Source organism: Podarcis liolepis (assembly GCF_965112155.1).
Source record: "Podarcis liolepis genome assembly, chromosome: 3".
NCBI lineage: Eukaryota > Metazoa > Chordata > Lepidosauria > Squamata > Lacertidae > Podarcis > Podarcis liolepis.
The window spans coordinates 32,948,207-32,975,656 of NC_139557.1; the positions used below are offsets into that span (position 1 = coordinate 32,948,207).

The 27,450-nt window shown below is 46.0% G+C and overlaps 1 protein-coding gene across 1 annotated transcript; it reads left to right on the forward strand.

Moving 5' to 3' along the window:
* Positions 1 to 21,948: 21,948 nt before the first annotated feature.
* On the forward strand, positions 21,949 to 26,929 carry LRATD1 (LRAT domain containing 1). Its single transcript, XM_083495727.1, has 2 exons — positions 21,949 to 22,339; positions 23,028 to 26,929. Exon 2 carries the CDS (start codon positions 23,065 to 23,067, stop codon positions 23,941 to 23,943), a length of 879 nt encoding a protein of 292 aa, XP_083351853.1. The 5' UTR covers positions 21,949 to 22,339; positions 23,028 to 23,064; the 3' UTR covers positions 23,944 to 26,929.
* The last annotated feature ends 521 nt before the right edge of the window (positions 26,930 to 27,450 follow it).

Below are 27,450 nucleotides of genomic sequence, written 5' to 3' on the forward strand. Positions count from 1 at the left end.
CTTCCAGACAGCAACCCAGTTATTTTGGAGACAGTCAGGTAATCAAAATGAAACCTGTATATATTTGTTTATTGTTGCAGAAAGAAAGAAAAAAGTTAGAGAGAAAATGATGAAACCGCAGAGAGAGAAAAAAACAGGCTTCTGACTTGTGTCTCCTGCAGCCCCTGGGGAGATTCGCTGCCATCATTTCGCCAGTGCAGAGTGCCGGAGAGGCTCCTAACTATCTCCTTCAGGCAAGTCGTGGCTTTCATAGCCTCTTGTTAAAGCATCCTCCCAAGTCCTGAGCTTGAGGCAACCTTACTCAAAGAAAACCTGCTGTAGCAGAGGCCCTGCTTCATTTTCAGTCTAGTCAGGAGAGAGAGGTTCTCACTACCACTAGGGTAGGCGAGAGTGTTCTCTTTGATTTCGATTCTTAATGTTTGCTCTTACAGGCATTTGAATTGCAATGAGGACACAAGGATATGCAGTATTCCTGCTAAGAACTAGCAGATATTGTCATCACCTGTTTGGGGTTTTTCCAAAATAGAACTGCTCTGAGTCGCATTTTGCTGCGCTGTCCCAGCGGAGCCCAATCCTATGCATGATTAATTGAGTTCAATGGGACTTGTTCCCAAATAAGAGGGTTTTTTGGGATTCCAGGTTTAGGAAGTGACTCTATGCTCCCTGGGAGGGCTGTAAGATGAGACACCGCCAGATGCTGAAGACCTTTCCAGCACTACCCCGCCTCTGCTCAAAATAGGCCCAGAGCAATAGAGCTAGCATGGTTTATTTTTACTGGAGTCAGTGGGAGTGGGGAAAGATTGAGAAAATATAGTCTTCCACCCTGGCAGAAGGGAGCCAGCAGAGCACTTCCTTCACCTTGGGATCTTGCCCACCACAACTATTTGAGGATTGCTTTGGCTAATGTTTAACTTACCATCCAAGTCAGTTTCCACTGGAATTCACATATCTTCTGAAAAACATTTTAGAACACATTATAACCTGCAATAGCTCAGTCATGGATTTAGGGCAGTATGGGTGGTTCCCTCACACAGAGAGATGAGAGGGCATAAAATTGAGAAGATCCATAACTGAGAAGATCCATTTGGGGGCACAAGGTGCCATATTATGGAAGGTTACTCAAGTCTGCCCTAGAATAGGTGATCCCATGACTGTAACATGTTTTTAACCGGACCCTAGCCACAGTGGGGTGGCCAGAGTGCTGTGACCCCCAGGCACACACCCCTGATTAGACACTGGCTGGCAAAGGGGCTGACTGCTGCCCAGTCCACTGGGTGGTGCAACACTTGCCCTGCCCCGGGCACTAGCAACCCACGCTACACCCTGCCTAGGCATGCTTATTCATCTTTCAAATACATGTAGTAATTTCCAGGAAGCTAGTTGGAGCCATTATTCCTTCTCAGGCTGCCAAGCAGGCCTTGTAGGTTTTTGAAGTGCTTCAGAAACTACAAAACCTATTTGATCAGAGATGGCAACAAGGCCAAAACAATGACTGTGTGCACCTGGGGTAAGGAACCTTTTTCAGCCTGTAGGCTGCTTTCTCTTGTGGGCAATCTTCCAAGCACTGCATGTCAGTGGTGGGTGGAGCCAGAGGCAAATATGGGTGGGACAAAAATGCAAATTTTATACTTGCATAGTAACCTAGTTTCTATGTACACTCATACACCTGTCTCTAGACTCCATCCAGACAAGCCAGAGGCATTTTCTGAGCTCAGTGATACATTCCAACCAGGCACAAACATTCAGAGTACAAAGTAGAGCTAGACTTGCCTGGAGAGAACATCTGGAGAATGTTTGATGGGCACATTTGGCCCATGGGCCTCCAGTTCCCCACCGCTGTTGGCATTTGCCTCCTCCAAATTCCTTTATAAGTCTAGATCCTGCTTCAGGTTTCAAGGCAGGCGACAAAACTTGAAGACTGGAGATTAAAAGCATGAAAGAACATTTCAAAACAGTCTTTGGCACTGTTCGTGTAAACCAATTACAGAGCCTCTGAGAGCAATTCCAGATTAGCCTGCTAGACTAGTTATATCAGCTTCTGTCACTGACTCTTATGCTTAAAATAAACAGAGCTCCTTGAAAAACTGCTGTGCCATTGTTTGTAACGAAGAAGGCCTTATTGTTTGCCGTATCGCAGCTCTTCTGCGCGTGATGATAGGCCAAACATTTGCTAAATGTTCACGGTGCCTTGTATATTTTATGTGTCTTTTACAATGTAGCCCTGTATCCTTACAACAGCCGAGTTCATTAGGGGTTGATGGCCTCATGTTTAATTTTTCAGCAATATGTTCCAATGAGCCATTAGAGGTGCCACAGAAATTTTGCCTGAGGAAGGAGTAGGGAACCTCAGGCCCAGGAAAAAAGGTAAAAAAGGTAAAGGACCCCTGAACAGTTAAGTCCAGTCAAAGGTGACTATGGGGTTGCGGTGCTCATCTCACTTTCAGGCCGAGGGAGCCAGCATTTTTCCACAGACAGCTTTCCGGGTCATGTGGCCAGCATGACTAAACTGCTTCTGGTGCAATGGAACACCGTGATGGAAACCAGAGTGCACGGAAACTCCATTTACCTTCCTGCCGCAGCAGTACCTATTTGTCTACTTCAGGCATCCTCAACCTCCAGCCCTCCAGATGTTTTGGACTACAATTCCCATCATCCCTGACCACTGGTCCTGTTAGCTAGGGATCATGGGAGTTGTAGGTCAACACATCTGGAGGGCTTCAGGTTTGGGATGCCTGGTCTACTTTCATTGGCATGCTTTTGAACTGCTAGGTTGGCAGGAGCTGGGACAGAGCAAAGGGAGCTCACCCCGTCATGGGGATTTGAACTGCCAACCTTCTGGTTTAGACCACAGCGCCACCCATAGGCCCACGAACCCAAAGTGGCCCTCCAAGTCTTTCAATCCACCTCTCGAGAGTCTCCGCAGGCCACATTTCCTCTTCCTGGGTCACACCCTGACCCTCCTCAGGAAGGGAAGCGTTAACTCTCCCCACCATGCATGCCATGGTCACAACTGGGACACCCCACTTTATCTGTTATTAAAGCAACTTTGACATCACTTTCATTATAGTTAAAGCAACAAAAAGCTCAGCTTCTGTGCAAAATAATTCACAGCATGTGTTTCAGGGCCCAAAGCAAAATATGTGAGGAGAGACAAAATCATTTTGATGGCAACTGAATGTTCTCAGAAGTGCCCCCATCCTTTCAAAACTCTCGCCAGGTTACCTTTGAAGTGATTTTTTTGGGTGGGGGCAATTTCCAACCTCAGGTGAATCAACAGAGTAGATAAATGACTATGTAATTTGAATATAAACAACCTTGTTAATTCAAAATAACTTTGGTAAGTCTAGCAAAATTTCTCAAGGAGGTTCTGCACATCCCTACTTAATTTATATCGAGGGCTCCAGACGATGGTTGCTGCTTAATTTTCTTTGAATTCCTGTTCTCAGAGAACTATGCAAACATTTCTGCGATAATTGGATTGCTAAGAAAAGCTACTATTAAATTATTTGTAGACTAAAAACATATTTTTCTTTAAAAGGACTCTAAATATTAAGCTCTAATTGGAATGCCAAAATGATGACAGCAGAAATTTCCAGTGGCAGGCGTGCCAAATATAGGAAGAATAATCGGGAGTAGTGGCGTTTGGTTTGTTCTTTTGAAAGAGCCTCACTGCTTTCATTGAGAATTCCAAATGTGTAATAAAAAGTGTGACCCAGCCTGGTGAGGGGAGCTTCCTTATCAAAAGGCCTTCTCAATGCTGCTGCCTTTCATCCATCAGGCATTAAAAAAGAGAGAGCCAGCTAGAATGTATGCAGTTACGAAAACCTCAGTGTGTCCAAATGCAATAGGAGACAGTGCATGAAGCAGTGTATATGCGTCCTTTTATCCTTTTATCTTTGTATCTATCTATTGAAGATAAAGAACTGAAGCCTTATTGGAGTTCACCGATTGGGTCTGCGTTGCTCCGGGACAGGAGGAAGGAAGTCAAAATGACACCGAGTTGGTTCAAAGAAAGAGTTTATTCTGCTCTCCGGAGAGCAGAAGGCACTTGCATGATCAAGTCCACAGCAAGTCCAAAGAAATGACAGGTTTCATGCAGTTTATATATCCTCCAGGCACCCTCTCAATCCTCCCCTAGGAGCCCAACCACGTCGGCGTACGTACACAGGTTGACATCACATATGTTCCTGCTCTTGTACTCTCAACCATAAAAGGATCTTCCTTCCTGTACTTCTGACCATAAAAGGATATTCCTGTTCCTACTCCTATCTTGGAGCAAGAGGTCACTACTTCCGAGAACATGCTCTGGTGTTAGTCCCAGACTTGGGTCTTTGCGTCATTTGTGGTCAGGACATAAGATATGTCTGTGTCTGTTCTACTGGTAAAGTCAAGGCCAGTCTTGCCGTCAAACTGATAAGGGAGAGAGCTGTGTTCTTGTTTTGCATTTGCTCAATGGCTAAAGTTTATGCATTTTAGCTAAGGAGAAATGGGGATTTTGGTGCAGTTTAAAAACTGCCTGCACAGTCAGTTTTGGGGTTTGGGAAACCCATTCCTTCAGAACGATAATAAAAGAGAGAAAGGGCCATGAAGTTACCCATAAACAACAGACAGGGCAGACACACCCTTCACCTGGTCACAGTCTTTCTCGCTATGATGACATGCATCTTAAATAAATAAAAATTCTAAATTTGCATCTACACAAAACAAACAAAACCCCTCACTTTTTCATCCAGATTTTCATTTTTTGTGGTTCCATGAAATCTATGGAGACAGCCAGCTCTCTGGCATTATAGTAATGGGGCTGTCCATGAAGAACACTGGATGGAAGGCCATCTGAATTGTAACAAAGGAAGATTGAGCATTGGCTGAGATGGGGCAGAGTGTGACGAACAGGGAAGAGGAAGGATTCAAAAGGCCTTTGGAAGACTGACACAGTTTTATTGATGGTCCTCATGCAGCCATTTGTTTATCCTATTTCCTTTCTTCCCCTCTTCCTTCTCTCTCTTCCTAATGGCATGGACATTTGGATTTCAAAATACACTCTCTAATTGGCCCCATTAACCATAATCAGTGGAACATTTAATTGCCTCTCCTACAGCTCATCATCTCGTTGGAATTGCTCTCTACTTAATCTTCATCAAATCCCTGCAGAAAGTGTCCAGATACGGCACTTCACATTTCTGTTTATGACAGAGGAATATTTTCCCATGGCAGCTTGTGTTGAAACACGACGCATGCCGAGAATGTTGAGCGTTCAGCCCCAGCCATTGCAGATAAGCTCCTCAGCGATTGACTGGCAGTGCCATTCCATTGCAAGATACTCAGCCATGGAATCTAAGGAAATGAATTTGCCATGTGTGTGTGTGTGTGTGTGTGTGTGTGTGTGTGTGTGTTGTTATTATCACTGCTTATTCCAGTAGTTCTTAAAATGCTCTCATTTGGCTACTCATCTTGCTTCCTTTACTGAAGTTCCCCAGATTTCAGACTGAAATGAATAATTGTGCAAAGGAGCATTATGCTTTCCACTAGACCTCTCTCTGTGTGCATGTCTAACTGTGAAGAGAAAGAAAGGAAAGGTGTTGTTACAGGGATTAATAATGCATCGCAGAAGAATCCCTTGGTGAAATTAAAGATGAAAGAGGCAGCATTAAAATACAATGAAACACACAAGCATGGGAGTTCCAAATTAAAACTTGCCATTGTACTCAAGTTCTCAAACCCAAGTGCTTCACTATCACTTCCTGCCAAGGCTCACAACAATATGTTTTACAGAGCCAATACTGCTGCCACATGTAACCTTGACTCAAACCTTGTGTTTGACACAAACAGGGCCATCTCACCCATAAGCGCTAGGGGTGCGGGGCACCCGGCTGCCGGGCTCTCAGGGGCGCCAGGCTGAGAGTCTGGGGCCCGAGAGTTGAGTCTGGGGAAGAGCCCTCCCGTCAGCCAGAGCGCCATGGCGGGCTCTTCTGCTGCAGGCGGCTCTGCACCGCAAGTTCGGGGGCGACCGAGCCAGCAAGACGCATATGCTTAAGACAGCCCTGGACTCAAAATACAGTGGTACCTTGGGTTAAGTACTTAATTGGTTCCGGAGGTCCGTTCTTAACCTGAAACAGTTCTTAACCTGAAGCACCACTTTAGCTAATGGGGCCTCCTGCTGCCGCCGCACCGCTGGAGCACAATTTCTGTTCTCATCCTGAAGCAAAGTTCTTATCCTGAGGTATTATTTCTGGGTTAGTGGAGTCTGTAACCTGAAGCATATGTAACCTGAAGCGTATGTAACCCAAGGTACCACTGTAGCTAAAAGAGTTGTGTGGCAATTGCCCACTCATTATGGAGCTGTCGTACTGGGGGGGGAGAGAAAGGGTTAATAGGCTGACCAATAAGAAAGCCTAGGGGCGGAGCCTAACTGTGTTTAAGGCTCAACACAGGGGTTTTGGCAGTTAGTTCAGTTGGTTTTATGTTGATGGGAGGCATAGGAGTCAGAGTGAGTTAGAGACAGAGGGGAGATAGAGAGAGTGAATCGGATTACAGTGTTTCAAAGTATTTAAAACTTGTTTGTGTTCACAATAAACTGGAATCTTTGTTAATATGTTACAACCTGACTTAGTCTGAATATATTACCAGGAAACCTGGTTGGTGGCAGAGGAAGAGATAAGCTGTGGTGGTGCAGGGTCAATAGCATCCCAAGGAGTGTGGTGGAGTCTCCTTCTTTGGAGGTCTTTAAGCAGAAGCTTGACAACCATATGTCAGGAGTGCTCTGATGGTGTTTCCTGCTTGTCAGGGGGTTGGACTCGATGGCCCTTGTGGTCTCTTCCAACTCTATGATTCTATGATTCAGTAGTCCGTGGAACGACCGGGAGCCTTGTGCAAACACCACAAGTTGTGACCCACAAATGGACTGTGGTTCTAGAAAACGCCAATGCTGCAGATGAAGTTTCTCTACTCTTTGGGTATATTGTAAATCCCATTGAACCTAGCAGGACTCCACAGTGCAAGTAAACATGCATAGGACTGGCCTGTATTCATTGGTACAAGATTGGTATTTTGTTTCAATCCTTTCTTGCTGTCATGGGATTATTCTATTGCACATTTTCATTATGGAAGCGAATCCTTTAATGCTGTTTGTGTTTTAACTGTGGACGTCTCTATTTTATTGTTTGTGGTGTTGGTTTTTATACTTGTAAACCACTAAGAAGCCTACTTTGGCATGAAGCAGTAAATGGTAAGTATAATAATCAACTGTTTTATAAAAGGATGTGCCTATAGAAGAGGAGTCATCAGAGTGCCTCGATCACAGGTGCAAACTTTGGTTCAGCTCACCACACTGACATGCAAGTCACTCCCCTCCATCCATTATAGAGGCTGCCTCTCAGGGACTGGGCAGAAGAGGAGTGGTGGAGACCGCCTACCTATCCTGACCCTTCCAGGGAGCAGGAAGAGGAAGACAGTATAGATTTACAACAGGGGGTTGAGGGAGGTCGCAGCTCAGAGCAAGAGGAGGACAAAAGTTTGGAAATCATGGGAGAGCCAGAGCAGCAGCTGGCTGACACGTTGTCATTAGAAAGCATTCCAGATCCTCCATCTCCCAGAACCCAGCGAGCCTTAAAAGTAGGAGAACAAAGAGCTCAAAAACAGAGGGCACTTAGTGGCACCCATAGATGATGACGACAAATGAGGAAGTGGGAGAGACAACGGGACTGGAGATTCACTCAGGACAACACCATTATCCAAGAGGCTGTGTTCTATAGCCGCTCTCTGTAAGGATTGAAACAAAAAAGGACTGTAAGAAATTTTTTCTTGTCTTTATAATTGCCTGGGCAACCAGCCGGGAGCCACTGACAGTATCCTGGCACTGCCTTTTTGCTACAGGCACAAATAAAGCCCAAAGTGATGAAAAGATTAAATGACATAATTAAACCACACCTTCCAGCATGGATTGGGCTGCTGAGTTGGATAGGATTTCACACATAAAGTGGCATTGCACAACAATTTGCACCAGTAAGGTAAAAGGTAAAGGTAAAGGACCCCTGGATCTAAGATGACTATGGGGTTGTGGCACTCATCTCGCTTCAGACCGAGGGAGCTGGTGTTTGTGCACAGACAGCTTTCCGGGTCACGTGGCCAGCATGAAATAATAATAATAAGTTATTTATTATTTATACCCCACCCATCTGGCTGGGTTTCCACAACTACTCTGGGCAGCTTCCAACAAAATATTAAAATACAGTAGTCCATCAAACATTAAAAGCTTCCCCAAACAGGGCTGCCTTCAGATGTCTTCTAAAAGTCTGGTAGTTGTTGTTCTCTTTGACATCTGGTGGGAGGGCGTTTCACAAGGCGGGTTCCACTACCAAGAAGGCCCTCTGCCTGGTTCCCTGTAACTTGGCTTCTCGCAGTGAGGGAACCGCCAGAAGGCCCTCGGCGCTAGACCTTCTGGCACAACAGGACAGAAACCAGAGTGCACATAAACACCATTTACCTTCCCACCGAAGCGGGACCTATTTATCTACTTGCACTGGCATGCTTTTGAACTGCTAGGTTGGTAGGAGTTGGGACAGAGCAACAGAAGCTCACCCCGTAGCGTGGATTCGAACTGCTGACCTTCTGATCAGCAAGCCCAAGAGCCTCAGTGGTTCAGACCACATGCATGCATCGCTCTTCCTTTGGGGATCAGCTGAAATGATGACTCCTGCAGTTGCCATGTTGTAAACCAAGATGCAAGAGTCCTTTAAAACCTAAACAGTGTCTTTTGTCTCCCAATACTTCTTTTCAATGAATTCCACAGAGCCACACAAAGTTCCATCCTGACGATAGAGCATGTCTTTATTTTTTGCCACCCTGTGTGGTGATTCCTTCCCTCGACCATTCATTTGGTCCTTAGCTTTTTTGAAAGCCTATCTCTAACCCAGATTAAACATAACTACACATAACTCTTGACAGTCTCACCTCTCCCACCGCAGTGGTTCCATTTCCTTTCCTTTTGTAAGCTGTCCTCTGCAGACATGTATTAGCATCACATCATTTCATTCTAACACTGCAACACAGTCACTCGAGATCTGCACTGACAGTGCAGCATTTGCTTGATGTAGTCACTTGACTCAGCAGGCCTCCATAGATGCGTTGTTGCAAGCCAAGGACAAGCTCCCCGCGAAGATTTCCTTTGTGCGATTAGTCAATGCTGCTGGGTCCTATATCCAGCAACCATTTCAATGCAGGTCATTAATCAACATTGCAACAATTCACAGAAGCTTCAGATGGGATAATGGCCATGTCGAGAGCGGCTGAAATAGGTGTGCTGTAGAGCTGCTGTGGGTTTCTCTCCAGTCATGCAGCATGGTTGCAATCTATTTTTGTGACCTTATATCCATACCCCAATTGTCTCCATTTGCATTGTACATAATGAGCAAGGTAGCTCTTCAAGGGCTCTGTACTCACATTCCCTTGAATATGAGTCGAAGTATCAACAAATTTCAAGAACTTAGTAGCCAAATCAGGAATAGCATTCTGTGCAAGTTTGGGGGTGGTAGGATGTGGACAGTCAATGGCAACGTATCTCTACTACTTGACCAACCTGAATTAATGAAGGACATTCATGCTAGGCTTGCAAGACTGAATGTGCTACCATCAGGGGAGATTCCAGGAAATACCACTCAAATAGAGACTATGCCCCCTGTGGACAGAATCATATAGAATCAGTTGTGCGTGTTCTTTTGCATTGCCCCTTGTATCAGACAATTTGATCTAAGTCCGTCAATCAGTTGGTTGTTAGCAGGGAGTGGCAGTCAGATGACTGTAAGGTAGCCTTCCTAACGTTTACTCAGGATGGAGATAATAGCCAGGCTTCTACAACATGCAATAAGGATTTGTGAATGTTATGCAACAACATTTTAATTGTTAGATGCAGATTTTGCTGTGTGATTTTATGGTGCTGAACCTTTTGGAATTTTGTCTACATGCCAATAAAGGCTTGAGAATGGGGGAAAATGTCTCTGCATGACCACAGATCCCCTGCCCAGATACCAGGGTACCCAAGCACACAGAGAGTCTTTGCAGATCAACCCCTCACACGCCGATGGTCAGGGACTAAGCTGTGGGTGCAGGGACACTCCAGGCAAGACATGCATCCATCCCCCTGCCTCCTGCCCAAGAATACAGCATTTGTGTGCTCAGGCAAATGCCTGAAAATGCCTTATATCTATCTTCCTCTCAGAACATGAGATCAAGATTACAGATCCGGTCCTGAAGCAGTCAGCACACAGCTGCCCAGAAAAGCAACCAGGCAACTAATTCAGACAAAGCTAGGAGTTTGGGATGACCTAGCTCCATGAAGGACCTCTGTCTGAAAGAGGAAAGCACAAATTACAGCAAAAATGGTAGTTATACCAAGAGTAATGACTCTCATATTGAATTCAGCTCAATAAATCAGTCGGAAGGTTCTGCAAACATCATAAACCTTGAAAGCCCAGCTCTGAGTGCTTTATGAAACACAACTGTCACTGAGATTGAATTTTTTCCCCCTGCCTTGTTATTCAATCCAAAAATCATGTATTATTATTTATAATATTTAGAAGATGATTTTGGAGACAGTAAGCTGGGGGAAGGAAATCAAAGAGGCATGGATGAAAGGATGGGGTTGGGGACCAAAAATAAATGTCTGTTCAAAGTAAGAAGTTGGGAGGGGAGTTCCCGTTCATATCATATGAAACATGCAATTTTCATGAGGGTCCTTGAGGGCAGCTGGCAATTCATACATATTACAAATTGGGGGTATTATGCCGCAGCACAATTACAGAGGAAAGATTTAATAAAGGATCCCATTACAGGCAGAAAAGGAGGAGAAGGCAGAGCAGGGAGCTAACAGAGCAACAATGCAACCTCAAGACGCCTGCAGCTTTTCAGCCAAAATTGTGCATAATGGGGCTTCTTCTCAGTACACTGAAAGAGCAAAATCCACGAACAGCCGATGACTTATGCAACTCAAAAAGGTATTTTACCCAGCATGCCTAAAGGAGCGGGGTGGGGTGGGGGGAGGCAGTGGCAAAGGAGCAAGAACCAAGCAGGAAATTCTGTGAGTATTTACACATGCATCTATTACATTGGTTGACATAGGAAGCGGCCATGTTTGTTGTAGAAAGGGGTAGTGAGCTGAAAATAAAAACATAGCTCTCTCTCTCTCTCTTTATTGCTGCTGGATCCAGCATCCTCTTCACCATCGTCAGCCAGGTACTAGTAGAAAACCTGCAAGCAGAAATGGAGTGCAATACAGTGGTACCTCAGGTTAAGTACTTAATTTGTTCTGGAGGTCCGTACTTAACCTGAAACTGTTCTTAACCTGAAGCACCACTTTAGCTAATGGAGCCTCCTGCTGCTGTCGTGCCACCGGAGCACGATTTCTGTTCTCATCCTGAAGCAAAGTTCTTAACCTGAAGCACTATTTCTGGGTTAGCGGAGTCTGTAACCTGAAGCATATGTAACCTGAGGTACCACTGTAGGCAGACCTGTACAAGGAAGTTTTTTTAATGTTTAATGTTTTACTATGTTTTTATACACATTGGAAGCTGCCTAATAACAATAGCAATAGCAATAGCAATAGTTGTTGAATAGGACGTCTCATTTTCACTGGAGAAATATTGTATGTTATGGGATACAGCAATTCAGCATGTTTTGGTGGGAAACGAAAAGCCTTTCTTTAGTGGTAACTGTAAAAAATAATCACCTGAGCACAAAGTATCAAAAATGTGTTCCATTCTATACACTAGAATACAAATATAAGCTTAATGAATACTTGCATTTTTATAACATAATTTTATTAAGACACTGATTGAGTTTCATCCTGAGACATTGTTGTTTAGGTTGTCATGCTGTACCATAAAACACAGTAGCAATTTCACCAGGGATAGCTCTTCCAAGTAGGCCCCTAAGCAAAGCACAAGAGAAACATCTTCATGGGTTTCCCTAGCGGGCTGGTTTGAAGAGCTGCCCCAGGAAAAGTCATAATTTGGAATTGCTTAGGGAATCAACTGAACTGTTTCCTGACTGATTGAATATGTGTGTTTTGGAGCAGCTCAGCTCATTGCCAAGCCAACATAAGCCAACAATGTAGAGCAGAGTTGCAGGCTGTTTGTATCTTAGATGGCCTTAAGAGAACTTTAGACACATTCATAGAGAATAAAGCCACAATCACACCAAATATTTAAAGCAATATGATACCACTTTGAACATGGTGTACAACTCACGCATGTGTAACAGAGGACAGGATAACCATAGGTCAAGCATGGCCAAACTTGGCCCTCCAGCTGTTTTGCGACTACAGTTCCCATCATCCCTGACCACTGGTCCTGTTAGCTAGGGATGATGGGAGTTGTAGTCCCAAAACAGCTGGAAGGCCAAGTTTGGCCATGCCTGCAGTAGGTGAACCAAAGTGTTCCTGCAGAGGTGGCTTGTCCACTTCAGCAAAGGCAAACCATTTTGTGTAAGGTCACATCCACACAGTACATTTAATACACTTAAATATTGCTTTAACTGTCATGTCATCCCCAGAGAATCCTAGGAACAGCAAACCTTCCAACAAGAGGCTGGAAACCAGGATGCGCATCTTCCAGGATGTACACCTGTGCAAGTCATGTGACCCATGCAAGAGAACAGCCCCTCAAAATGGGATGTCCCAGTCTAATCAGGACAGTTGGGGTCAGTGGCGTAGCGTCAGTTGCTGGTGCCCGGGACCCACTCAAAGGGGAAGTGGGAGGGAGGGAAACAGGTGGAGTATGCATGCACATTCAATGCAGTTTCCCTCTGCACAGTCACAGAGATAAGGAAAAAAGAGTTGCTCTGTTGTTTGGAGAGGTCAGTTCCTGGTTCACATGGAGAAGCCGTTTTCAATGGAGCCCAGCAACAGAAGCTGTATTGAGGCAGCACCAGGTGTTGAAATTTTGCACCCCCTAACAATTTTGCACCTGGGGCAACTGCCCCTGCAGATCCACACACACTACGCCACCATATATGGAATTGTAGTTTGTTAAGACTGCTGAGAGCTGTTCGGACAGCGGTTCTCAACCTGTGGGTCCCCAGATGTTGTTGGACTACAGCTCCCATCATCTATGAGCTCTGGCCTTGCTAGCTAGGGGTGATGGGAGTTGTAGTTCAACATCTAGGGACCCACAGGTTGAGAAAGGCTGTGTTAGGAGATCCTTCCCAGAGCTACAATTCCCAGCATCCTTAACAAACCACCATTCCCATGATTCTTTGTGGGAAACCATGATTGTTAAAGTGCTTTAATAAATATTGCTTTGAATGTGCCGTATGGATGTGACCTAGGTTTGATATCAGAACTAAAACCAAGTTTTGCTAAGCTGCATTCTTTCAAACTGCATTTGGGAAGGGAATGTTTAAATGCTCTCCCTCCCTGCTTCACAGGCAGAGAACAAATATGACAAGGAAAGGGATCGCTTAGGGCCTTTTCCTTTACATGCTTGCTTAGCGTGCTTAAGAGATGGTTTGTGTGAAGGAGCCCTCAAATATTTTATCCCCAGACAGCAGCCTATTTGGTACAGCCTATCACTGAATTGCAACACTAAGGATACAGTCTTATACATATTTACCGGGGAGCAACCCCATTAATGGGGCTTCCTTCTGACTAGACATGAGAAGGATTGCACTGTCAATCAATTAAACCTCATGAAAGTTATAACAGCATCTACTTAATCATTCCCAAATGGATAAAAGCTTTGAGGCTAAGCATCCTTTTCATCCATACAAAACTTGCCCATTCGACTAGACTCAGAAATGATCAGAGGACACAAAGCTAAAGGAAGTTTAGGGTGGCTACTCAGTTCCAGACTTTCCATGACAGCAGCAGCAGCCTCGACGTCTAGTTGCATTGACTTTTAATACTTACATATTCTACTTGGTTTGCAAAAATGGATTAGAGAACTATAACCGCAAGCACTTTGATAACTTGCTTAGCTCAGAGAAATGGATTGAAGTACGGCTCTGAATACTTCAGTGTGCGCTACTCCACTTTACTTATTCAAAATAATAAGTCTAAACTTGGATTGCCGTATCAACATTTCAGAACATGAGTGACTGTTTTTGTTTTTAAAATTTGGGGTGGGATGGGGTGGAGGTTTGTGCAGGAATATATCTTTAAAAAGAAAATTTAAGCATATAATACCTATCTTGTAAATGATGTATGGCCCCAGAGGCAAAATAAATAATAATAATAATAATAATAATAATAATAATAATAATAATAATAATAATAATTTAATATTAAATTCAATTCAGTCCACATTTGAAGCTGGAAATATGAAATTTGCACTTTCTAAAACAATATGAGAATTGAAACGCAGGCATTCTTCAAAATTTGCACTTAATCTGAATTTTGAAGTGCAGTTCTCCAACCATCCAGTGTTTACCAAAATGCATAAAAGTGTGCATTAAAATTAAATATAATATCATGCGTGGTTTTGCTTGCAAAAATGTGTACATTAGTCAAAACTGCTTACAAACGTATGAGAAATTCACACTTAAATGTTGATGAATTTTCACGAGGGTTTTTTAAAAAAATAAAATTAGCCAGTTGCTGCAGAAATGTGGAGAACTGGACTTGGTTGAAGACTGGGGAAATGAGAAAGGGGGAAAACTGAGGCTGACAACTACTTCCATCCCCAGCTTCCCTTTGACATCTGGTTGGCGACTGTGATAACAAGGCACTGGAGTGGTTGGGCCACCAGGCTGATCCAGCAGGTTCCTCTTTCTTTCATTCATTCTTGTCTAATGTTTCATGCCTTGCATTTCCATGAGTGGTAGGGAGCCCCAGGGTAAGCTTTGCTGTCAAGTTTCCAAGCAAGGACAAAAGGAGTATTAAGGATTTACATTGGATTAAAAAAAAAAAAACAACCCCAGACAGAACGATCTGTTCGTTTACAAAATATCCAAAGCGGGCAGGAGCAAACCCTGCTCTGTCGAGGCATGTTTATGCAGATACAGTCCCCCAATGCAGCAGCGCCCTGTTGCAGCCTCCTACGAATCATTTTCTCAGCAGCCGGCAACACTTTTCTAGCTGGTTTTAAAATAGGGAGGAGGTTTTCTTCCCCTCCCCCAATTTAAACAGCAACCAAGATCTCCTGATCTCCTGGCGCAACACAGGTTTTCCTCCCCCCACTGTCACCTGCCAACTTTGACATGTACCTGTGACCTGATTTCCTGGTTAGTCCATACCTTCCCATAAATTAGCATTCACTCCTTATAGCTGAGCCAATCTGAAAGTTCAGGAAGATTTCGAAGCGTGCTCTGGCATTGCAAAACCAATGTGGATATTCAACAGCGTTGCCGACACACCCAACGGAAATCGCTCTCCTTGCAAGTTGAGAAAAGATGAGGCAAGCAGGCTTGGAACACAACAGAGTGTCTGCCGAGAAAATGAGTAATAGTCACACTGAATGGTACCCAAAAATGTGGGGCTCTCCAGGGCAATTTTTTTTTATAAAAAAAGATGGTTTGGAAAGCCTTCTGTTGCTGGTAATGTTTTACAAGTCTATATTCTTGTGATGTGGCCTGATTATCATAGTTTTAAACCTTCTTACCAATATATTATTGTTGTTCTTTTATTTTTAAAAAAGCAGGCTTCTTAGAGTGATAGAAATTCATTAAACTGCTCCTGTTTATGCCCTTCGGCCTCTCCAGTTCCATGCCAATAAGAATGTGAAGTTTATCTGTATTCTGAGTGAAAACAGAGGTCAAAGATTAAACAAAATCCATTCAACCAGAATTTACACTGGGATTTTTTTTCTTCAAAGCAAAAATAATTTTAATAATGCCAGCGTTCTAATAATTTGTGATGAATCAGCAGGTGGTATATGCATGCATGGGTTGGTGGGGAAGTCTTGGGGAAACCCTGAAATGATTTTTGTCCTGTTCTCATCTGCTAAAAAGTGTGATGATTTGAAAATAGTTTACAGTTATCACATTGCAAAAATATGACATCTCCCCCCCTGTTATTGGTATTCCTTGCCCACTCCATATGTCTTCTTGAAATAATACTGAGAACCAGGGCACTACCATTACATAATTCTATCAAATTTTCTTCTTTTTTTTCAATATAGCAAAGTCATTGCAAGGTGACTCTCCCCTGAAGGTTTCAGCTGGCAAACCGTTCTTCTGAATACGCCCTGATTTGGGAAGATCTGGAAACTCATTGGAAGTAAAAGTCTCAGATTTGGGGCAGTAAAGAAATTCTACCATACTAAATGAGACACTATTTTAAAGAAAGCCCACCATACAAAAGGTCAGAGTAGGGAATCTTGGAGTTCCCTAATGAAAGACCATCTTACTCTTGAGATATATCTGCTGGTGGCCTGTTCTATAGGAATCTGTGCACGAGAAGGGCTTAAGAGCCAGTGTGGTGTAGTGGTTAAGAGTGGCAGACTCGTAATCTGGTGAACCGGGTTCGCGTCTCCGCTCCTCTGCATGCAGCTGCTGGGTGACCTTGGGCTAGTCACACTTCTTTGAAGTCTCTTCAGCCCCACTCATGTCACATTGTGTTTGTTGTGGGGGAGGAAGGGAAAGGAGAATGTTAGCCGCTTTGAGACTCCTTTGGGTAGTGATAAAGCGGGATATCAAATCCAAACTCTTCTTCTCTTCTTAAGTCAATAGGATGCCATGTTTGTTAGTTATTAACACAGGGCTATGCTACTGCAGTCCAGTGGGAAGAGGGCTGAAACATTGGCCTGGATCTGGAGTTGGTGTGAGTTCCTGCAACTTCTGGAGGTGGGGGGGGGGAAGGTTCTGATATGTTTCTGAGCAATCAAAATCATGTGGGAGACACGGTGGATAACAGAGAGCTGAAATGAAGTTGCACCCCTTTCTCCTTACATCTATTGTCTTCCTTTTGATGTGGCTTTCTTCACAGTATCCTCTCTCCTGGGAGAAAAGAGAAAAAAATGAATATATTCCAGTTTGTTTTTGCTTGTAGCTGTTTAGTAAAGCGTGTTATGTGATCTCCATTTCGATTATCAATCAACGTGGGAAGTATAACCTGCACATGTGAGATGTGGGTGTAGAAAGTAAAGAAGGCAGGAGTGCTAATGTGTCTTGGGAACAGAATTGGATTAATGATCAGCAGGACTGGTGGCCACAGAAAACGAGAGACAAGCAACATCTCACTTCAGCTTTTGCCACAGGTGTCATGGCAAGACCCTGAAATAACATTTTCAGGCAATAAGAAGATTAATTTATAATTCAGGAATACATTCCAGTGCAAATCATTTTACTATCTGCTCTTCCTCCATGCAACATCTTAAGTCATGGAGAATACAGTTATGGAGAAATTGGGGAAGACGTCACATCAGAATGAAGCACAGGAGGCATCTAAGCAGAAGGTGAGCAGCTGTTTTTCAGGGACACTGTAGTTGTTTCCTGCACTGCAGATCCTGCATTGAGCAGTGGCTGGACACAATGAACTCCAACTCTTAGATTCTATTCAATCTGCAGCATCTCACCAGTAAGACTCTTGCGTCTGGAAATGTGCCAAACCTTCAAAGCACACCACTATTTATTGATTTATCTATTTTTGAATTAAACTCGTGCTACCCACCCCACACTTCCAATTCACCACGAAGATAAGACAAGGCTGTGGATCAGACCAGTCGCCCATCTAGTCCAACATCCTTTTCTCACAGTGGCCAACCGGATGCCGAAGGACCCCACAAGCAGGACATGAGTATGACAGCACTTTGCCCACCTGCAATTCCCAGCAAGTGGTATTGAGAGGCAGTCTGACAGTGGTGGTAGAACATGGTTTCTTGTTTCTGTAAAGGATGTGCTGAGCTTTGACACTGGCAACTTTGAATCCTGATCCAAAGAATGTACTTTCACCTTGCAATGGAAGCCTTGGAGGACAAGGGGTACCCATTTGATGATTCAGTGTGATCCAAGGCATAGTGGGGCACTTGCAGACATAACCAGCACACCTTAGAAACCCTGCCACAGAAGCCATTATTATTATTATTATTATTATTATTATTATTATTATTATTATTATTACCCCACCCTCCTGGCTGGGTTTTCCCAGCCACTTTGGGCGGCTTCCAGGAAAATATAAAAACAATAAAATGCCAAGCATTAAAAACTTTCTGAAACAGGGCTGCCTTCAGATGTCTTCTAAACGTTGTGTAGTTCTTAATCTCCTTGACATCTGAAGCGTGTTCCACAGAGAGGGTGCCACTACCAAGAAGTCCCTCCATCTGGTTCCCTGGAACTTCGCTTCTCACAGTGAGGAACTAGCAGAAGACCCTAGGAGGAAGTGTCTGGACTGAATGATGGGGGTGGTGATACTCCTTCAGGTATACTGGGCCAAGGCCTTTTAGGGCTTTGAAGGTCATCACCAACACTTTGAATTCTGCTTGGAAACTTACTGGGAGCCAGTGAAGATCCTTTAGGACCGGAGTTATATGGTCCCGGAGGCCACTCTCGGTCACCAGTCTAGCTGCCACATTCTCTATTAGTTGTAGTTTCTTGGTCATCTTCAAAGGTAGTCCCACGTAGAGTGCATTGCAGTAATCCAAGCAAGTGATAACCAGAGCATGCACCACTCTCGCGAGACAGTCCGCGGGCAGGTAGGGTCTCAGCCTGCGTACCGGATGGAGCTGGTAGACTTAACTGACCCGGGAGACCAGGGTTCAAATCCTGGCTCACCCATGAAGTTCTCTTGGACCAGTAACTGTCTCCCAACCTAACTGACCTCACAGGAAGGCGGCGTTCAGCTAAGTTTTACACAACATAGACAGTGGAAATTAACAAACATGACAAGGTTAGATTGCATTCATTCCAATGGCTGAGTAAAACTCAGCTGAATGCCATGCAGGAATTTGGGGAGAATAAAATAGTGAGTGGTGGAGAACACAGATGATACCTTGAGTCGCTTGGGGAAAAGGTGGGAAATAATTGCAATAAATAAATAAATAAAACAGATAAGACTAACTGCAAGTAGGTGTGTTTGTGGGTACTGAATCCTAAGGGGAAAGCAAACAACCTATCCTCAGGTGTACATTAAATCTTATTTCACTTTTCCATTTATAAGGCCTGAGATTCTTTTATAGCCCCATAGGATTTGGCTAATCATTTCCAGCCCTCAAAACCACCCACAAACTATTACAATGGTACCTCGGGTTACATACGCTTCAGGTTACATACACTTCAGGTTACAGACTCTGCTAACCCAGAAATAATACCTTGGGTTAAGAACTTTGCTTCAGGATGAGAACAGAAATCGTGCTCCGGCGGCACGGCAGCAGCAGGAGGCCCCATTAGCTAAAGTGGTGCTTCAGGTTAAGAACAGTTTCAGGTTAAGAATGGACCTCCGGAATGAATTAAGTACTTAACCCGAGGTACCACTGTACAGCTATAAAGCCTGAGTCTACCTGACAGCAGTTCACTTTGTATATTAAGAGTGGCTGTGAAGACAAACCTATCACTACAACAGTGACTATGGCTGGGAAAGACCCTGACAATGTGACCCTATGCACGTCTGCTCTAAAACAAGCCCTCTTCAGTGCAATAGGATTTACTCTAGGGTCAATGTGTATAGGATTGCAGTCTTGAAAGGCACGCCTGTTTGCCTACTCAAAAGTAACCCCATTAGCATTCAAAGGATTGTATGCAACTATAGTTAGTCAAGTCCATTAATTTCAATTAATTTCAACCTGAGTTAGTAATGTCCATTCATTCTTAGAGTTGGAAGGGAGTGTGAGGGTCATCTAGTCCAACCCCTGCAACGCTAGACTCTTTTGCCCAACGTGGGACTCGAACCCACAACCCTGAGATTAAGAGTCTCATGAGGTACTGGCTGAGCTATCCCACTAATAGGTTTACTCTGAGTATAACCAACATTGGCTACAACCCAATAGAGCTTTCTCCCAAAGAAATGGGCACAGGATAGCCACTAACTTGAAACAATCTTCCATTGAAGTGAATGGGGAACTTGGGCACATGCTAGATCTCTCTTTATTCCAATTCCATGCTTAGGTTTTAGCTGGGTATGGCAGGCTGGGCAAGTCACCACATGGGCCTGTTTTATATACTCCTCCTCACTCCTTTGTGATCTAAACAGAACAAGCAGATAGCAAGCAGAATGTGCCCTTCTATTGTCGTCAGATGTTCTTTCTAGGGTTACAAGAGCGCTGCTTTTAATTAGCAGCTCGTGGGTGCCGCATCTTGGGAAGGCGGCTGCAGTTGGGAAGCCAAGTAAACAGTCGCTCAGTGGGATGGGAGGAGAACGAGGGCCGCATGGGAGCCAAAATCTAAGGGCTAAGCAGCCCATTTGTCTCAGCGGCGATAGGCACGCACCTTGAACCTCTCTAACACTGAAACGCAGCCTGTTTATCTGGCAGCTCTGGGTGCCAGGGATGAACCGACAGCACTTGTGTTCCGGAGTTAATTAAAACAGTAATCTAAACGAAGCAAGTGCCTGATGAGATGCCAGCAGTACATACAAAGGCATTCCATCCACTGAAAGCCACGAGAGAGAGAGAACAATTGACACATGGAACTAATTGCAAAATGAGGTGCCACACATGCTGAGGTCCTCAAAGGATTTGCCCCCATAGGGAAGCTTAATCTGTTTCAAAGGGAGAGAGAGGGTGATCCAAAGAAAGCAGTGTGAAGATCGCAGCCACAGGCAGTCCACCGACATGGGAATCGCCTCACCAAGATTCCTTTCACCTCTTCAAGGCTGTTCCACAAAGCACATGGCGTAATGCACAGATCCCTTACAGGCCCAGCAGATGGGCACATGTTGATACCATTTTTTAAATTGTGCAACCAATGTACCTGGTGCAATATGGTCCCTGCCCCAAGAAGCTTGCAACAGAAATACGGTGGCAAGCAAGCAGAGACAAACAAGCAGGGAAGCGACGGTTAAGGACAGCGGAGGCTGGATGTGAGCAGATGCAACTTTGGTTCAGGTGAGGACTGAAAGTTCAGGTCAGAGGATGAGCAGAAGTTGACAAGGCTTCCTACACAGCTCAGCATTACCTATTCTGACTGACAGTGACTCTGTAGGTTTCAGATAGGAGTATTCCCTATCTCTGGAGATTCCATGGAGGGAACCTGGAGCTTTCAGCAAACAAAGCATGGGCGTCCCCACTAAGCTATGGCTGCCCAAGAAGACTCTCCGCAGAAGCGAATGAGGAAGCCAGCATGTGCTAGGGCTCAGTGCCACTGTTCCCTTCCTCAGAGAGATTTCCCCACAGTAACTGAGCAAATATATGTCAACCCTGCCTCATTCAATGGGGCAAAACTGTGATCCCCAGTCTCCATTGTTTATCCTCAGAAAACTGTGGATACAACACAATTACCAGATGCACACCAACAGAATTCTGCAATGGCATGAGATGTACTAGGGTTATAACCCTTATCGTCCGGTTCTCACATTCTTCTGATGAACTGGCACCAGGATGCTGTCTCTGCAGCAATTGGGGTTTACAACCCCCTAACCTCTGACACACTTTCTAGGAAGCCCCCAAGAGCTTTTCTCATGGGGGCAATAAACGTCTTACTTCCTCCCAAAGATGCATTCATTTAAATTTAATGTACACATTTTGGCAAACGCACATCGGGAATTAGCTTTCCCTTTGCCGATTTAACAGCTGGTTGAGGGTTTGGATTTTTGTGTCAGGTGTTTCATAGAAAAAGATCCTCTATTCCCCAAATCTAAGCATTGATGATAAAGAGGGAGGAAAATCACAACGGCTGATAACCAAGCGTCTGCAAGTCGTGACATTGCGCAGATCCATTATTTAGTAGGATACCGCGTAGGGGCGAGGGGGGCGGGGCGGAGGCTTCCCTTCTCAGCATAAGCGGCTCGCCACACGCCGCTGCCACCACTAGGCCCGCCAGCCCCTCACCTCCCTAGCCGGGCCGCAAAGATCCAGGCGGGCAGCCGGGGGCTTTGCTGCTGCAGAAGGCGAGCAGACGGCGGGCGTCTGGCATCCCACCCTGCCGCGTGGATGATTGACACTCCGGAGGATGGCTCGACTTTTCCACGCGCGGAGCCTAGCAGCCAATGAGCACGGCCAAGGGCGGGCCTTGCTATCCGGAGCAGCTGCTACTTTAGACTCGCCGGTGCTGCCGAAGGGAGACCAGAGCCGAGAAGGACCGGGCAGGGGAAAGGGCACAGGAGGGAGAGCGGGCGCGCATGCCAGTCGGTACCCTTGGACGGCGGGTGCCCAGGAGGAGGAAGACCTGGCGCGACTCCTCGTCGTCCGCAGCGGCAGCCCCCATGGCGAACAGAGGACTTTAAAGGAGTTCGGGGGCTTTGGCAGGATCTGGGCGATTCCGGGTACGCAGAGGGCGAGCACCGCAGACGGACGGATTTCTTTTTTCTTTATTTTTTCCTCCCCAGCATCCGCCCCGTCGGGGCTAAGCTGCTTGGAAGGTCACGGCCGAGGGATCGCTTGGGGTCAAGGGGGAAAAGGGCAGCGCCACTGCCTCTCCCGCTCCGGAGCGGCACATTGTTGCAACTGGAAGCGAGAAGACTGCCAAGCTTCCTCGGAGGAGTGAAGCGAGAGGCGGGGAAAGAAGCGCCGGAGACAAAGGGGAAGCAACTCTCCGAGCCCTGCACTCCCCGCCTGGCTGTTCCTTCTGCGATCGCTGTCCCGAGCAGCGCTGCCTTTGCGCACCGCCGCGGGGATCCGTAGGATCGAGCGCGCGGCTGGAGGCTGCGGGGTAGTCCAGGCAGCGGGGTAGCTGCTGGGAGCCACCTCGGGGGACCCGGGAGCGGCTCGTGCGCGCTCCGAGAGGCCTGCAGCGGCTGAAGCAGGCAGGCGGGTGGGTGTGTTAGGGAAAAGAGAAGCGAGAGAAAGGGAGCGGCGTCTCTCCTCTGCGAAGCATAGGCGCGGAGGAGAAGCCACCTCGCCTGATCTCTTTCGGCGTGCGCGCCTGGCGTTTTGCTGCGCGGGCTGCTTGCGCGGATTCTTCTTTCTCACCCCTCTCTTTCCCTCTCTCTCTTTCCCTCCCCTCTCGCTCAGATCCGGCGATTCTTGCTCTCGCCTCGCCCTGTCATTGATGGGAAATCAACTGGATCGCATCACGCACCTGAATTACAGCGAGCTGCCGACCGGGGACCCCTCTGGCATCGAGAAGGACGAGCTGCGCGTCGGGGTGGCTTACTTCTTCTCGGATGAGGAAGAGGACCTGGACGAGCGAGGAGGGCAGCCGGACAAGTACAGCGTGAAAGGCTCCAGCAGCCCCGTCCAAGAGACCCCCACCCACCACCATCACCACCACCACCCTCCGCAGCTGGTGCTGAGCGAGACCCAGTTCTCCGCCTTCCGCGGCCAGGAATGCATCTTCTCCAAGGTGAGCGGAGACCCCCAGGCTGGGGATTTGAGCGTCTACCCGGTGGCGGCCCTGCCTGCCTTGTGCAAGCCGGGCGACCTGATGGAGCTGCTGTACCTGGGGCCGTCCGACCACCCTCCTCCTCCGCCACACTGGGCAGTCTATGTGGGCAGCGGGCAGATCATCCACTTGCACCAGGGCCAGATTCGCCAGGACAGCTTGTACGAGGCGGCCGCTGGCAACGTGGGCCGGGTGGTGAGTAGCTGGTACCGCTACCGCCCCCTGGTGGCGGAGCTGGTGGTGCAGAACGCCTGCGGCCACCTGGGCTTAAAGAGCCACGAGATCTGCTGGACCAACTCGGAGAGCTTCGCCGCCTGGTGCCGCTTCGGCAAACGGGAGTTCAAAGCCGGCGGCGAGCTCCAGCCGCCCTCGGGCTCCCAGCCCCGGGAGCAGCAGTACTATCTCAAGATCCACCTGGCCGACAACCAGGTGCACACGTTGCGCTTCCAGAGCCTCGAGGACCTAATCAGGGAGAAGCGCAGGATCGACGCCAGCGGCAAACTGAGAGTGATCAAAGAGCTGGCCATCGTGGATGGCAAAGAGTGAAAAGGGAGCGCCTGGGTGGGTGGGCGGGGATCACAGCAGGGAGAGGCCAGCTCTGGTCCGGCCGGCGTGCCCCACCCGGACTCGTACCCCCGCCACGTGGGTGGCCGCCCTCTTTCTTTCTCGCTCTCCCCCGCCCCACTTTCCCTTTCCGTTCTGTTCCATCGAGGGGAAAAACCATGGCAACATTCCAAGCGAAACCAGCGCCGCTCCTCCTCTCATTGGCCAGTGCTCGATTCGCCTCCGACTAACACGATCACACTAGTGATATCTATCGAAGACGAGGATGCGGGCGGCGGAAAAGCGGGCGGGGGGTGGGAGGGAGGAGCGATGCAGTTAGCAAAAGTATGCGGACAAAGTCACTCCTGGCTATCGATGTTGATCATAGCTCCCAGCGTGCTTAATAAAATTTCAAATTGATTTTTCTCCCCCTTTTTTAAAAAAAGCGTTCATGACTTTAATCCATAAGAAGAGTCGCTGAGATTTTTTTATATATATACTTATTTTATTATTGATAAGCAAATGCTGGAGTCCTTGGTTATCGTAGCTGATTTCTTAGGGTTTGATGGTTGACTCAAGGTGTGTGTGGTTTTTTCCTCCAAGGTGATTTAACAGCGGTTCTGGGCATGGCGCGTTTACTCAGGAATAAACCCCCATTGAGCTCACTGGGATTTGCTCTGAAGTGTGCATAGTCTCATTGAACACAGTGGGACTTACTTCTGAATAAGCATATGCAAATATGCACTGTATGGCTGTCATCCTATGCTCAAATCATCTGTGACTAAGCCCAGGTTCAAACTCAGTGGGACTTTCTATTTAACCTTTGTTCAACCCTCTTTAACACCATCAACCACCCTATAGTTACTGGTGTTTTGCTTTTAAAAGGGGGGGGGTGTAATTCTACCCTTCCTTTCCTGCTTTTAGTGGATGCTCATGGGTGAAGTAGAGATTCTAATTTGTGTTAATGACTGTGAGAGTACAGAGCCAAGTGGTGGTATTTACTCCAGTTTAATTAGTATGATCTTCAAGGGTGTCATTCTGTGTCGGATTATTGGACCAAGCAGGGAAGGAGCGAGGGTTGAGTTTCATGCTGAACGCTGTAGTTCTTCCTTGGTGGCCAGCCATTCAACCAGTGCTACAATTACAGGGAAGGAAGAGGAGCAGAGAGAAACCAGCTCAATGTCTTTACCTTTTTAGGATCCACCCCATTCCACTTACTGGTTTGAAGAGGCTGTGGGAGGATGCTTTAATGAAAAATGAGGCTATTATTTTTTCTTTATTGCTCACAAGGAGCTCAAACTGTGAGCGATTCCCTCCTTCCTCCATTAACCTCCACAACAACTCTGAGATTGGTTAGGCTGAGAGACAGTGACTAGCCCAAGGTCATCTAGTGAGTGGGGATTTGAACCCTGTTCTCCCAGATCCTAGTCCAGTGCTCTGGCCAGTGCACCACACTGGCTCTCAATGGTCTACCTTCAGGGATGGAGACAAGGTGTCTCAGAATACCAGATGCTGGTAACTGTAAGTTGAGAGGGCACTACTGTGGTCATATCCTGCATGTTGACATCCCATATGCTTCTGACTGGCCATTGTAAGAACAGATTTCTGGATTAGATGGCTCAATCCAGTGGGGCCATTTTTATGTTCTGAAACTACAGGTGGCCTTCAGGGAGTCTAAAGGGTTTTTCTATTGAGGCCCTTGCATGCCTTCCCCCTCTCCAACAGGGATAGCCAATGTTGTGCTTTCCAGATGTGGTTAGGTTAGAACTCTTAGCAAACTTGACCACTGGTCATGGTTGATGGGAGCCCAGCAACTACAGGACGGAAAGAGCCTGCAGGTAATCTAGTTTTAACCATCACCCACAGTTTCAATAGAAGCAAGGTTCACAGTGCAATCCTAGACATGTCTACTAGAAGGAAGCCCCAACGGGACTTGCTCCTAGGTAAGTGTGCATAGGATTTGAGCCTTGGATTGGTACCCTAAAAGAGAGAGCCCATAATCAAGTGAGAAATGAAATAAAGCGGCATAGATTTGGGCAAGGGAACAAAGTTTCCACAGATGTTTAGAGTACACACTGTAGGGTGTTTGTGTGTGACTTTTTAAAACAATGATGCACCCAGGGCCTTAAACTGCAACTGGTTTTGTGATGACAGGATTGTGCGTAAATGTTGATGCCTCCCTCTCATTGAAAGTGAGGGTGTTAAAATACTTTTGGCAAGCCTATGTGCCCTTTCCTGTGACTAAGCCCCATTGAACACAGTGGGGCCACTGAATCAACATGCATAGGACTACAATGCACGGTTGCAGTCCCTCTGCACAATTAGTTAGTTACCTGTGCGAATAATCCTGCAGATCTGCTTCTGCAGTGTTCCCTGTACACTAATGCTGCCCTCTGCAATACTTAGCACTGACCTTTTTCTGTTGAGTGTCAGGAGTTGGGAGCTTGTGATATGCCTGCTTTTCTGGAGGCTAGATCCATTCTTGAAAGAAAAATATGTACTGTAGTACTTGATGCACATTGCTCCAAGTGGGAGAACTTCCACGATTTTTGCTGGTTAGTCCTCTGCCTTCGGTTAGCCTACTATGCTTAAGGGGTTTGTGGACTTCTGCAGCTTTGATCTCCTGCATATTACCCAGCCGTTGTACAACTACAGTACTAGCACTGTGTGTTGCTATATTCTTCTCTGCCTGCACAAGAATACTCTACAGGGAGGCAGAGGGAGGTGAGTACATTTCAGACAATAGCTGTTCATTATTTATAGTTCCACGTTGACAAAGCTGTAAATAGATTGGGGCTGAGTTTGCTCAAAAGTCAAACCCAGTGTATACAAACCTGATTTGGTTACATTTATAAGGCTGGGAAATGTATCCCAACACTAGAGGGAAAGCTTATTCATTTGTTTCCCTGTCAAATCCTTATTACAGTTTGTTTAGCATTACAGACAAGGAAGCCGGGAACATAAAGATAATAAAATATTCTGCAATCCAGTGTCCCATACATTCCAATTGTATTCAGTACCAACCTGCATATTTTGTAGGGATAAAATCTATTGCGGATGATAGTATTTTATTTTATTTTTGAAGGTAATAGTAATGCACACACACACACACACACACACACACACACACACACACACTCACACTCAAACATAGCAGAGAAGAGAACATTGAAATTCCTGAATCCATTCACTCCCTCTTTTATGCAATATTGCTTGGGGTTTTTTGATACTGACAAGCATCCTAGGAAGTCTTATTTCAACATTGTATCATTGGTTGCCCAATGGCTAGCTTCCTGGACTGTTGTTATAGAAGTGAACAGTGGATGTGCTGGGGAGGGGGGAGATCAGCACTGAGCATCTGTGGGGAGAGGTTAAAATTACTCTAATGCCATCTGCGTAAGTGGTTTTCATATAGTCTGATGAAGTTGTTAAAAGAAAACTAAGAGTGGGAGTTTTTTAAAAGCTTTTGACCTCCGCACATCCCACGGAGTTAAATGGGGCAGAGCTGTT